The sequence below is a fragment of the Plodia interpunctella genome, chromosome 20 (genome assembly GCF_027563975.2).
Source record: "Plodia interpunctella isolate USDA-ARS_2022_Savannah chromosome 20, ilPloInte3.2, whole genome shotgun sequence".
Taxonomy (NCBI): domain Eukaryota; kingdom Metazoa; phylum Arthropoda; class Insecta; order Lepidoptera; family Pyralidae; genus Plodia; species Plodia interpunctella.
In genome coordinates, this window is record NC_071313.1 from 4,831,622 (window position 1) to 4,845,681 (window position 14,060).

Here is a 14,060-nt window from a genome sequence, read left to right on the forward strand (position 1 = left end):
TGATTTTATGACATCTGCCTGCCTGAACAACAACCCTCTTTGGAAATGTTCTTATTGCCTATAGCTGCCTATGTGTACGTACACCTCATGCGATAACCATGGGGATATAGATTGGTCCTATTCTAACTACACGCTACTGTTTACTATACGATTTATTTATTTATTTATATAATTAAACTTTTTTGTTCCAAATAAAAACATAGTTATAAGCAAATGGCGAATTTAATGCTAATTAAGCATTATCCCAGCTAACCATTAGGACAGACAAAAAAAGTGGTTTAAAAACATATTTGTTTAACATGTTCCGTAAACACTGGATAATAGTTTATTGAGTTTTAACAGCTGACCCTGGGCATTTACAATTACACGAAAATAAATGATTACATTAATTACAAAAATATAAATAATTTGTACAAACATTTTTATTACACTATATGTAAGATCTACTATATTAGACGGAACCCAAAGCCGAATATTCCATTATGTTGCTTAAAAAAGGGACTTAGGATGTAAACTGCCGCCGCCGCTAATACTAAGCGAGGATTTAAGTACATTGTACTTGTAATGGATATGCACTAGAGCATAAATGGTTTTGTGTTTGATTGCACGCCGACACCTCAAAAACTTATTGTTGTTTAAGAGTTTTCTACCGGCGATTGTGGATTACCGGCCACTGCTGGACAGAGCCGACTGTTTGATGACGCCGATGAAATTGCGATTTTAACTGGCTTCAAGAGAGAGGTTCTTATTTTGGTAGTCGGGTATCCTTTTTGTTCCATGGGCATATGTGTAATAGTTGTTTTTACTTCGTGTCGAAAAATGTATTGCTACGAAATGTCAACAAATAGTTGACATTTCGTGATGGCCGCGCTATAATTACAACTTTGACAAAGACAAGAATTCGTTTTACTATTTATCTTTAAAATAATTAATCTGTACTGTGGCAATGTCAATTTTATGTATTTGTAAATGATTCCTTCCTCGTAATAATAGCGCGACCATAGCGGTCGAAACGCGCATTTATAGATTTGTTATAGAATCAACGAAAAAATATTTTAAACTCATTAATGATATTTTTTTATAATGAAGCAACGTTTCCTGTTTGTCACTATTTCCCATAATAATCATAACACCGTTATCAACATATCTAGGATCAGATTTGGGAGCAGAAAATTCGTGCATGACAGGTTTAGTGTAAAAGTATTTTTTTTTCTAAAACGTCTGAACCATACAGTTATCACTACCGAATTTAAACCTGTCCTAGCGTATGATCATTGTGCGTATTTCGTGAATTCGCAAAAAATCGCCTTGGGAGGTTTCGGCTCTTTGAAGGATAATCCTGGACTGAATCCTTCATTGTGGGCTGCAGGCTACAGGCTACTTTGTCGGTGTGCTTGTGTAAGGAATTCGTTTTTGATACTATCTGTTGTAATTGTAATGATATGGTTACGCAAAGACGCCGCTTTTTGAGCTGTTTCGTATTGGCTGTGTTTTAAATGCAAATTGCTGTTTTTTAAGAAAATTAAAAGCACAGTTGTATTTGCGAATAAAATTTACTCATATTCGTATATATTTGGCATCGTCATCGTCTAGAAATCTTCACATATTCACATTATACGATGCAATTAAATTATACAACAAGTATAATTTCATTTTCTTTCTTTTTTCTTATGCTATTGGCTATATCTACCTCATGGAATTAGTAGGTACTCCGTAAATATTACTAAATCCATGATCTACCTACACACTCTTGTCAGTGTCCGTATAAAAAAAAAAATTCAAAATTCTAAGAAAGCGATATTCTTATATCAATTTACAAAGCCAACATTGCTGTAATACTTACGACCATGGATTTAATAGAGTACCTTACGACAATTTCACAAAAATTTCGTAATACTTTACCCGTTATTTATAAAAGATAAAGCATACTTTAAATGTTTTTTTTAATCTGCGATTTAAGCTAATCTACGAGACAGAACATACTTTAGCTTAAAGTATGCATTAACTTTTTTTATGAATAACAAGCTACACCGGTAATGAACATAAAACCTGATGATCCAGTAGTATATGCAAGTCTGCAATAAGAAAACAATGATTGGACCCACAAACAATTGAATTTGTTGCTATTGATGATAAAGAAAAGGTTCACACGAATTCCTCTTTGGGAGTGCTGTTGAAAGGCTAATTTATCAATTGAGAGTTGAATATTGTGTTGTATTGGTTATGTGTAGGGATGGGAAAGGCTTGAGTCGAAGAGAGACTTAGTTTTCCTGCGTCCACTAAAATCCATCTTGAAGATCCGTCGATGGATCTTTTTCCACTTTTATGTCCACTTATTTTAAACTAGCTTTCTCTTGTAACAATGTATTAAAGAAAACTCTTTGTACTAAAATTCTTTATCTTATCGAAATATTTTTTAATTTCCGCTACATATAAAAGAGATTAAAATTGTGAGGAGGCGCTAGTGTGCAGCGAGTAATGGCTTAAATAGCTCTAATGAGAGAGAGAGAGAGAAAATAAGAAATGTTGAGAAAGTTTACCTTTTTGATAAATTTGAGTGAGATCCCCTCTAATGGGGTTTTAAACCTTACCAACACTAGTTGTTGGTTTCGGTAGCGCACAAAGCGTTGTTTCAAAGATGGCGGCTCTTTTGATGCGCGTGCGGCGAGATGTATCGACTCTCTTTGAATATCGAATCGCGTTTTAATTCGATACGACGTTTAGGCAATCGCGTTCCACTTACATACCATTATCGTGTACGAATTTTGGCTTGTGGCTACTGTATATAACACTTGATTTATTTTAATTAAGTTTGCAGATGGAATTATATATTTCTAAACTAACAGCCACAAGCCTACGTTCAGGGATATAATTCCTTTGGAAAAAGTAACCTACGTGCTTAACAAGCTATTGCATTTATAAGTATTAATCATGTCACACATGCTTTTAAACCTATTTTTGAAAATAATAATGAGATGAAAAAATTCTGGAATTGAGCGGGAATTGAACCCACACCCCATATTTACGTATCCGTAGTATACCTAAATATTTAACAGGTAAATTAATTAACAGACAGGCAATAAACTATAGTCACTAAAAGTTTTCCCACCAAAGTCCATTTCCTTGCATCCCCAGACCGGGGTACGAACCCGGAACCTCCATGCAATATGATCCATCGCAATCGTGATGGGGTTTACTACCTTTACTGTTATTCCCAGTACCTACGTAATGTAAGTTTTTAATCTTGTGTTCTGCATGCCAGCTTTTGGGCATTTTCTTAGTAGCACACAAACAGTCCGTCCGTCCGTCACGACATAATTACACACGCGTACAGTTGGCAGCCAAAGATTATCTCCACAAACAGAGATTGGCCCCACGCTGCGCCCGTCAAGCGTGAAGCTCCCGTGCGGTGCTCTTGCGCATGTAGTCATGTACCAACAGCATACAAATGTATGCAAATAAAAATGTAAGCATTAATATTTTTATAATAAATTTTCTGTCGCTTTTTTATAGTATAGTGGGCATAGGAGCATCCAGGTTAGCTGATAGTAAACAAACACTGCAGCCCATGGACGTCCTGACCACCGAACCCGAACCATAATAAGCTGAAAGACCTGATAAAACGTGGTGTACAGTTACGATACAAAGAAAGTGCATTTGAAGACCTTGAAGCTCTAATTTTGAATAAATGCATTGATTTTAACTTCACGAAAGGCCTTGCGAGAGGCCTATGTCCAGTAAGATGAAAGTAAGTACATATTTTTAATCACTGATTTGATTTGTAATGAAAAAATATTACAAAAAATTAATTACTTACACATTAAAATGTCAATGAAGCTATATTATCATCTAAAATGTGTAGTGCGTCGGAATAGCATCCTCGTTTTTGTCAACCGTACCCCAGACAAGAAGTGACAGTGGTGAGGTCCAGGGTTCAAGTCCTGTCAAGAAAACAGCAGTCCAATCTACGGGGCCATCCGCCCGTCTGTCTATGGAATGTGGGAAACATTATATCACTGGATATTTGATTACATTTTTATACTGGACTTTTATTAATTTAAAGTAAGTTTGCACCCATTGTGCAGGTGTAATAACATGTTAATTGCGTGAAATCTGTAGGTAGGTTTATTTGTTTAGCTTTTGTAGTCATAAATTGTATGCATTTATTTTGTTAGAAGATATTTTTTTATTGAAATTTTACTAGCAATCACTAACACTACTTAATATTATAAATGGTAATGTCTGTCTGCCACGCTTTCACATCTAAAAAAATTGCTACGCATTTAACCCAAGGTCAAAAATTGATTTTCAAAAAATCAAGCACTGAAGGGCGAAACTCGGATACAATCGGAAACGCGTTCAGATGATAACTAAACCTCCTATAAATAAACGCAAATGATTTCACTTCTTCATTTAATCATACAGAGTCACTGCACTTCATAATAATATACGTATAAATCATAATTTATTTTTCTGGTTTATCCTTCGGCTGCGTCTTCGTCGACTCTTCTGACTTGAGTTTCTGTTTCATCTTCTCTATCTGCTCTTTCTGTTTGTTGTAGAAGAACCCCTCTTCTTGAGCAGCTGCGTAGCGACCCAGACCTCCACCTAGAAACGAAACAAGCACTTTAGGAACTTAGAAAGGAATTATATCGAAACTCCGGGCAGGTAGATACCAAGTGCAAGTAGATACCACGAAAACCGAAACAACGAGTTTTTTTCGGTGCTGTACAAGCTATGGCTCACCCACTATCCTCTCCCAACTGCCCCACTATACAGGACTTCATTGAGGCCAGCGATCAGCGTAGCCACATAGGTACTCTCCTTCACCCTTTGAATAGTCATTCCGAGTCGACAAGAAGAAATATTTTTCTTGTCCATTAATCCAGACCCAACCACGGTCTGTTTCTGCTGTCGGTTTCACTCTTCCACGTAAATGTTGCGAAAAAATTGTGTTAATTACATATTTTCCTATCTTTCGTATATAAACTCTTTACATTACTTTAGCTGTTGGCTTCGACAATTAGTAGCCTATGTCACTCTCCACCCAATCCACACTAAATCCATACTTAATATTATAAAGAAAAAATATTTGTTTTTTTGTTTAGTTGTTATAAGCGTAACTATCACATTTATATTATTAGTATGGGTAGACAGTACGCATATGCGTTGGATAGATAGTAGGATCATCGCCCGCGCGATTCATACCTGATTCTTTAACAGATCCTCCCGCCCCGCCCCCCTTGCCTGCCCCGGAGCCCGGTCCTGATTCACTGCTGCATTCCCTCCATAGAGCGCACCCATTGTTTCTTATAACCCTGCATGATTGAACTACTTCGGGCGGGGACAATTTCAGAAAATTCATAATACGTCCGCCCTGTTGACAGGAAATTTTGTGAACCTGACACATGCTTTTTTTATTACGTGTCATGTCAATGTTTTGTAAAAAGTATCCTTGTAACTTGTAAACTTATGTACCCACTGGTACCACAGATAATATAAGAACATTACATTGAAGTGTTCTAATATCTGTGACTTTTACTTACGTCTCGTGTTTGTCCATAGATATAAGAATATTCTTATATGTTCTTATATCTGAGTGTATACATTATTTAAAGTGTGTTTGTCTTTCTTTCACGTCAAAACGGAACATTGGATTGCGATGATTTTAGATACCAAGATAGAGAGCTGAAGAGTGACATAGATAGACAACTAATGCCGTTTCTTATTTTATAAATTGGTTTGTGAATTTAGGAAATCGTACCTTTACTTAAAGGTACGATTACCTTCACACTTTCGAATTTCATGGTTTCAGTTGTTTTCGACTGTGAATGTGCAATTAAAATTAATAAACCAATTCGTAAAAGCCCAAATTTGTCTCGCCAACGCCGTTAATTGCGCTAATTATTTTCAGGTATAAATATGAAGTCAATATTAATTGTGTCTAATTCAGTCGATGTGGAGCTGCAGGATGGGAGTAAGAGAGGTAAGTGCTATGTTCTTCTTCCTCGCGTATCATTTAAAAGCAAATTAAAATGCATACTGTAATGTAGGCTCCACACTATCACCGAACTCCGACAGATGCCGACGCAACATTGAACGCATGAACCTTGCGTAGTTTGTATGAGTGTTTTTATTTACCGCAATGAAAAATCAGCAATGTACACCGAGTCCGCCAAAGTTTGGCGAACTGTTCGCGGATAGTATGGAGCCGGCATAAGGTACAGTAAATTTCACATCCATCTATAAGAAGTTTATTTTTGTCCAACATCCGTGGGGTTATCACGCCCGTCCGTTGGAGGTCTTGAGTTCAATTCCCAGGGCGGGAAAATATTTGTATTCGAGATCGCATTGACAACGATGTCCGCGGCTTATCATCATTCATTATTCCGGGATGAAAGGTACCCTATGTCCTTCTCAGTACTTTAAACAACATGTAGGTATGTCAAATTTCAAGAAGATTGGTTAAATAGCTGAAGCGTGAAGAGGTAACAAAGAAACATACTTTCACATTTATAATTATATACCAAGACTAGCTTTTGCCCGCGGCTTCGCCCGCGTGAATTTCATAGTAGGACAGTATAAATACTGTCAGAATTAAATTCGCAGAACTACCGTTCCTATTTGGGTGCATTACCTTCTTATTTGATTAATTTATTTCCAGGCACTTATTCTATTCGGCATCATATCGTCTACATTCGCTACCATCATCAGGTATCTATTTTTAATATTTTTATTTGTTATTGATTCAGATATCTCATCACATTGCTTACCATGTCCAATCATATGGGATCAGTACAATACGTCTTATCTTACCACAGATCTCTGTTTCCAGTCACATGCATTTTCTCTTAAAACTTAATAATATCACGTATTTTCCATCTCATCTTTGGTCCTTCTTCATATTTGATTTGACTAATGCAATGTTTGTTACAGTCAACAATGTTGGTACGACGTCTATGTCCTCCGCCAGGCTCAAGACGTGGCCAATGTTGTGGCCAACGCTGGCACTAGCTGCCTCTGCCATCCACAACACGGCTATGAAGTGTCCCAAGCTATTAAGCAACCAAATTCAGATCTCGAGAGAGTCGTCGTGTTCTATTACAGGGACAAAACAAACAACGATATATACATGTTCACTCCGAACAATGATAAACAGGTATCAATCCCTGAACTTACATTCGGAAAATACGATGATCTATACAAAGTAAATAGCGATTTCTCCCTCAGACCATTTGAAACCAGCACCATTACTGTGTCCGTTGATGTGCAAAATCCAATAAGTAATCAATATCCACACCAAAAAATTACTAACGCTCAAGATAAACAATTAGAGAAAATTGACCAATCAATCAACGCGTGGAATGAGCAGAACAATGGGCCACATGTAGTTACGGTTGACTATCCACATCCCTACGAACAGATTATAGAGCAAAACGTTGAAACTATTGACAATACACCTGTGGCAGTGCATGATCAGAAACTGGAGCAAAATGTATTAACAGTCGACTACCCAAATTTGCTTAACCAAAAAATACAACAAAAAGTTGAAACAGTTGACGATTCACCTAATGCTTGGCATGATCAAAAACAGGAGGTAAATGTAATTACAATCGATTCTCCAATTTCGTATAACCAGAAAATACAACAAAAAGTTGAAACTATAGACAGTTCACCTAACGCTCAGAAACAAGAACAAAATGTATTAACAGTCGACTATCCAAATTTGATTGAACAGATATTAGAAGAAACGAACGTTCAACCTAGTAGTTTCAACCTAGCTAGTAGTTCCAACACTCGGGGACAAAATCTTGTAACAATTGACTATCCAGATTTGCTTGATCAGGACATAGAGCAGGACGTTCAACCAGCTATCAATTCACTGAACCCTTGGCTAGACCAGAATTTAGTAACAGCTGATATTACAAATTTATATGACCACAAAAATCCACAAATTCTTGGAACTAATGTTTGGTATGACTCAGTAGTACCAGAGAAAACAGAACTCGATGATGAATTAAAAGTTGCTCTCCATACAATTGAAAATGATTGGATTAGGCCAGGTTCCGACTTTAAGACTTGGTTTAGTCAACAGACAATACAATTTCCCGAATTAAGTTCAGTAGATTCACAACACATTTCTGTAGAAGAACTTCAATCTCATCTTGTTAATTTATTGAAAAGATATGGATATAGCCTTATAAATGACCAAATACTGAATGCCAATAGAGAACCTGTAGATTTTTCTCAATACAAATTAATTCGCGTTATAATAAGAGCACCTGATGATGAGCAGCACCTGACTTCCAAAGTAATCGGAGTAATGTTGGTAAATATGTCCCCACTTACGATTCTAGGCGTTGTGCCTTTAAGGAATACTTTTGATGAAACAAGTATGCAAGGCTGGGATAATGAAAAAAATATCTTGGGAAAATATACATTTGCGCCCCACCATGTTAATGTAACAAAAGACTTACTAAACAATGAAAACATGACGTTGGAAAATACAACTAATGGAAATAGAAAATCCATAAGTCTTTTTGCAAATCTGGGCATAGCTCGTGTTTCACCATCAAGTAAAACAGTTGAAACCACTCGCAGAAATTCAGGAGAAGAGGTATTACCAGGGTTCAGGATTATAGGGGGTAATGCAGCAACAGGCAGCGGAACACCGATCACAAGTAAAGGCCGCTCAGCATCTCCTTAGGTTCTAGCTGCTTTTAGAAATATTTTTAACTCGACTACTGCTTTGTCTATCGGATCAGAATCTTCATTGGTTCTATGGATTTTCTGTGTATTATATATAAATATTATTGCTGCAATTTCACTATGGTATTAAATACGTCAGTGATGGAAAAAAATGTTACATTATTTGACCTTCAACTCCTTACTATTAGAACTCGGCCAAGATGCCAAAACAACGGAGCGGCACGACGCAACGTAGTAATGGGACGTAAGCCACGCCCCATTGCTACGTTGCGTTGCTATGTCGTTTATATATGGGTACAAAAAAACGCACGCGTTTCACATTTCTTTGGAAATAAATTATATATTTTTACTATGTATATATTATTTATAAGGTCACCTAGGAGAGAGTAGTGAAACAAAAGCACGTAGTATTATTGGTATCGTAGTACTTTCATTAGGACTAAATAGTATCTAGTACAAAAAAAATCTATGAGATGGCGCTATTCAAAACAGCGACATCTCACGCCGAATAGCCGTGTATACTTACTAAATATCAAGAGACATCTAGCGGATAATAGATAAACTAACAACTTTTTGTGATAAATAGTACCAAAATAATCCACAAGATGGCAATGTAAAAAAGCTGCTCCATCTAGTGGCGAGCACAGGTTCTATAACTGAGTTTAAATGCCACAAGCTAGAAGTCAAAAGTTAAATAGGTTTTGATCAAGTTAAGTTTACTTTTGAATTGGAACTCGCTCTTGACTCTGAACCAGTTGGGCTTGGAGCTCACAGTAGTGGAGTTGTATTGGTGCTGGTCTAAATATAGCTCGCACTTCGTGAATCGTAAAAACCAAAACAAAAACTTTTCAATGACAATAAGTATGAAACAGCTATAAAGAGATTGTATTTTAACTTTTCCGGTGAAGTGCTTCGAATCCGCGGGACATATCATTTATTTTGCTTATATTCGGTTGTGTTCGCGATATTCCCGTATTCTTGTGTTTCTATTGTTTGTGAATGGATACGAATCGTATACCAAATGGAAGGATGTTATTGTAGCGGAGCGAGCTTCTAGGAAATACGTTTTTGTACTTACATGGGATTTAACAACTGGTAAGTAAGTAGTTCTGCTAAGTTGGGACATAAATATATTAATAATTTGAGCGCCGAATAAATGTAAAAGTTATGTGTACTGTACAGGTATTAGATTGAACAAACTTACTTTGTTATTACTCTAAAATCTAATATGACATGATTTCGTCCCGTTAGATTCCTTAAAAGTGACACCATAGTACAGGTGATGACCTGTACTATGGTGATACCTATATCTGATAAGATATAGGTACTACCTAGGTAAGTATTTTTGCATGTTTCCTATTCCCGCCCTCATCGTCGGAGTCTAGGGTAGGGTCCGCTTTGCTACTTTTTCTACTCCCGCTCATTTCACAGTAGCAAATATCGGCGGTATAAGTAATTCAAACTCACAATATTTATTTCAGACAGATATTTATGATGTTAGTATAAAAATAAACCCATTTCTGGTAAAGAATTTGTCCTCTGTTTACGGGCTTGTTTTCTCTATGACAATCGTTTTTCTTTTATTACAAACTGATTTCAAATATAGAATTGAAGAAATCAAAGCATGGCGGAAATTATTGAATTACCAAGACCACCTTATTTAGTCTACACTCATAGGTATTTCACAAGTGACAATAATTTCTGGTCGACCGTGGGCAGCGTCCATCACGGGCAAGCCTTGTCCAAGCGCGCGGTCTTTTGCAAAATCCTCGTCGTAGATGTAAAATGTTTTGTAACATTTCCGGACCTTGAATTAAATTTGGTAGTAGGCAGGAACTTATTTATTTTAAAAATATTTATTATGCAATGTTAAATTTAATTTTGTAAAACCTTATTTATTGACAAAAAAATGAAATTTCAAATAAGTACAAAATGATGTGTGCCAAGTGCAATGTCCTGACAATGGAGCCAAAGACCGTGCGAAGCGTAAAAAAGTGGACCTTGGGCAAACACTTTATGGCCAAGGAAGTAACCGAGAACGCACTCAGAGAGAGCACTCATTTCACAAAATTCGAGGTTAATTGTTTTCATTTAACCGCATGTACTTAATAAGCCTTAAGCAAGTATTTGGAAATATCTCTTGCAACGCAGTAGTTAATGCATAACGTAAAAGGTTCTAGTCTTTCTAAAGTGTAATTATAATTTAGTAATTACATACTTAGTGGACTAAATGTTATATCGCCACTTGATTGAAACGATTGTTAATTTGAGCAGACTTACTATAAAGCGTTGGTGTCCCGCAAGGCTGAGTGTTGGACCTTACTTAATTTTTCTATATAGGACTTTTGACCGCATTCCTACCTCATTACCACTAGGAATCACGATTGGTAATATTCGAAGATACGTGTAAATTATTCTGCTATTGACAGTTAAAAATACTGTATAGTATTTACTATTTTGAATACATTTTTTTATACATACATATACTTACTAATAGTATAGTAGTTAACTAGTGTCCCGGCCCGGCTTCGCTCGGGTAAAAACATAATAAATTATACACCTAAATATTTCTCAGGAATAACACTTACCGTATAGCTAGGTATACGAAAAAAAAAATGAAAAAATATATATAATAAAAAATATATAAATATAAAATCCGGGCAATCGTTTTTAAATTTATCGCGAATAGACAGACGATAAACGCTGCGGAGAATTTTGTTTTGTAAGGATAAAGAGTATTGCATGTAAATAAAATGAACCAAAAATACAACAGACTTTACTTCATGTATTACTAATGGAGTCATAACACATGACACCACGGCAATTATCAGGTCAGCTAGGTCAAGTCACTTCGAGGCAACAAAAAATTAAGATAACGGAAATCCTGATTCTCCAAACCATTACACTTTTAGAACCAAGGAACAAATAGCCATAACCTTCATTACAAGCAAACAGTAAAAAACACACAAGTTTAAACATACGTCTTACGTCAATAATATTACATTGTAATTACTTGAAGAAAGAATGATGTAAACTGACGGACAAAGGTCGAGTTTTGCAAATTAAATTATAAAAAAAATAATTTTAAAATTATATTATCAAAGTTAGTTTAGTTGTTGTGTTCCTTTTTTCGAAGCTTCCTTCCTTCATTCAAACTCTTGTCACAATTTCTATCTTTGTTAGTCGCAATAAATATATTTGTAACTATATAATAAAATTCGAAACCGTATGTGGTTAGACAATGTTTAGCAAAGTACGAAAAAAATGTAATCATGGCATTTTTTTCCAGAGGTACAGAAAAATTAATAAAACAAATTTAGAGATTTAATTTTTCCCCAATAATATTCCTAAATTGGAGGATAGGATAAAATTATAAATAATTTTCATAAGTAATTAAAACTGCTCACGGTACCCTCACAAGAATTGAGATAAGGCCTAAAGAAAAATTGACTTAAAAATGTCTCCTAAATCGTATTATGTTATGTCGTCCCGTCCCGTCAAGCCCGTCTATTTTGAATGTTTGCTTAGCTCGACTGCCTTCCCACATCCTGTGTTATCTTTATGAAAACATTAGACTATTTTTGAGCCAACCAAGCATTGGTTGCATCATTATTATCAAAAGCGCAAAAATCCAATTATACTCTGGTTCAGTCACAGAGTCAGACACACAGTCAGTTGCAAAAGATCAAAAATTTATTTAGCTAGTATATTCGGCAACTAAAATTGTTGCTCTCCTCCGGGCATCGGATTGCCCTGAGGCTAAACTCGTAGGAATTTCAGAATAACTTCATATATAAATCCAGGTTTTATTTAATCCTTGCACAAAATGTTATCGCAATCTGTCTAGTTGATTGCGGGTTTTTGGCTGATAAATCAATAAATCAGTCACTCCTTCCAAACCGAACCAAACCTTCGCATTTCTAATTTAATTAAGATGAAAATAATCCAAGCTTCCTAAACTTAATTTTCATTACATAAAATTACCAGGTAAACGGTTTATCAACAGTATAATTACTTATATAACCGCTAACTGAACAATGGACATAAAAGCCATTGTATCATTACTCAATCGATATAATTGTTTTATAGGTTCTGCTTGTTTCAGATTTTCGTATTAAATTTTAATGTCGCTAATTAAATATTTAATAAAAACATTTTCATATTTTGATTTTATTAGTAATCAGAATGTTAGAGATAAAACACCATGGAGGCGTTTCTTGAAAGAAACACAAGTTACAATCAATATTATAGCTAAAAACTTTTGTCCGTCAACCTACCCAAATCATTATTAATGTATTGGTATGCAACAATACTGCCAGCTGCCACTCGTGACTACGATAGTACACGACTTTATTGACTATTTTCATCACGAACTAGAAAGGTTGTCTTATTTTAGAAGAAATGAATAATACTCTATTGTTCTCTATAAAACTAACTAAAAATCTGAATCTCAGAAAACCCTTCAACACTCGAAAGTTGATCTCTCAATGCAATAAAGTCGCCATAATATGAAATTTCTTAAATCTCTTGTGTAATTGTTTATGGATGATTGACGATGGTCGTCTTTAGCTGTGGCTTGCATTAACTGATTACAACTGCGATAAGCAATAACACAGTGGCCATGAATTGAGTAATTAGAACTAGATTTAGTTCATTTCACATTTTCATTACAGTCTCATCTCGGCTGGAAATTTCATATAGATACTACGTAGTTTTTATTATTTATAATTAGCTTTCACCTTTTCAAGAGTCTTCACCGTTTAAGTAGGTGCTTTAGTACTTTTTTGTGTCTATAGGGTCCTTAATAGGTCAGTCCTGGGCCTAACACTCGACAATTGACCTAATATGATCCCGCTCTGAATTGGCGTTTCCTGTCTGTCCATCTGTAAGCACTGCCATATTGACTGCTCATCTTCTAACCAGCACACGTCAATCCTAATTGTGTCTAGTTTGTTCTGGTCATTCCTTCATCAATCATCAATCACATCATTAATGGTAGTCATTGTTAACATTGTTGCGTTTGTAGTTTTCATATTAATGTTATTATTGATTCTATTGGGTTTATTATTTGGTCCATATTCTTCTCTCTATGTCTTGATCCTCTATCTGTGAAGCGGCAAAGCCAGGCATCAGCGTAAAGATTTGCATTAAAATTTTGAAGTTTCGGTTGTGATTTTGTAACCGGCCGCCTGTCTGATGTCTGATCTCTTAGAAATGCTGTTATTGCCTATCAACTGCCTAGGTTTTGTTCCTTTATCGCCTCGTACGTCATCCACGATAGAGTGGTCCTATTCTACACATGCTGCTGCTTTTGAAGCTAAAGATACCTATATCTCGAAAATTAGTATAAT

The 14,060-nt window shown here is 35.7% G+C and overlaps 2 protein-coding genes and 1 long non-coding RNA gene across 4 annotated transcripts in view; 2 read left to right on the forward strand and 1 right to left on the reverse strand.

Moving 5' to 3' along the window:
• Positions 1 to 4,399: 4,399 nt before the first annotated feature.
• Positions 4,400 to 5,454, reverse strand: LOC128678560 (uncharacterized). Its single transcript, XR_010370178.1, has 2 exons — positions 5,209 to 5,454; positions 4,400 to 4,608 (listed from the first exon to the last, which is right to left on the reverse strand). It is a non-coding gene; the product is annotated as an uncharacterized LOC128678560 (long non-coding RNA).
• Positions 5,455 to 5,914: 460 nt separating this feature from the next.
• LOC128678556 (uncharacterized) lies at positions 5,915 to 8,881 on the forward strand. The gene is made up of 3 exons (XM_053760152.2): positions 5,915 to 5,986; positions 6,665 to 6,714; positions 6,937 to 8,881. The coding sequence occupies exons 1-3, from the start codon at positions 5,957 to 5,959 to the stop codon at positions 8,705 to 8,707; spliced, it is 1,851 nt and encodes a 616-aa protein (XP_053616127.1). The 5' UTR covers positions 5,915 to 5,956; the 3' UTR covers positions 8,708 to 8,881.
• Positions 8,882 to 9,411: 530 nt separating this feature from the next.
• LOC128678558 (torso-like protein) overlaps positions 9,412 to 14,060 on the forward strand; it is a 32,382-nt gene continuing 27,733 nt past the window's right edge. Inside the window, exon 1 of one of the 2 annotated variants that reach the window (XM_053760156.2) lies at positions 9,412 to 9,804. The gene's annotated coding sequence lies outside the window, so the exon portion shown is untranslated. The remainder of the gene's footprint in view (positions 9,805 to 14,060) is intronic. The other variant, XM_053760155.2, reaches the window with a different exon arrangement.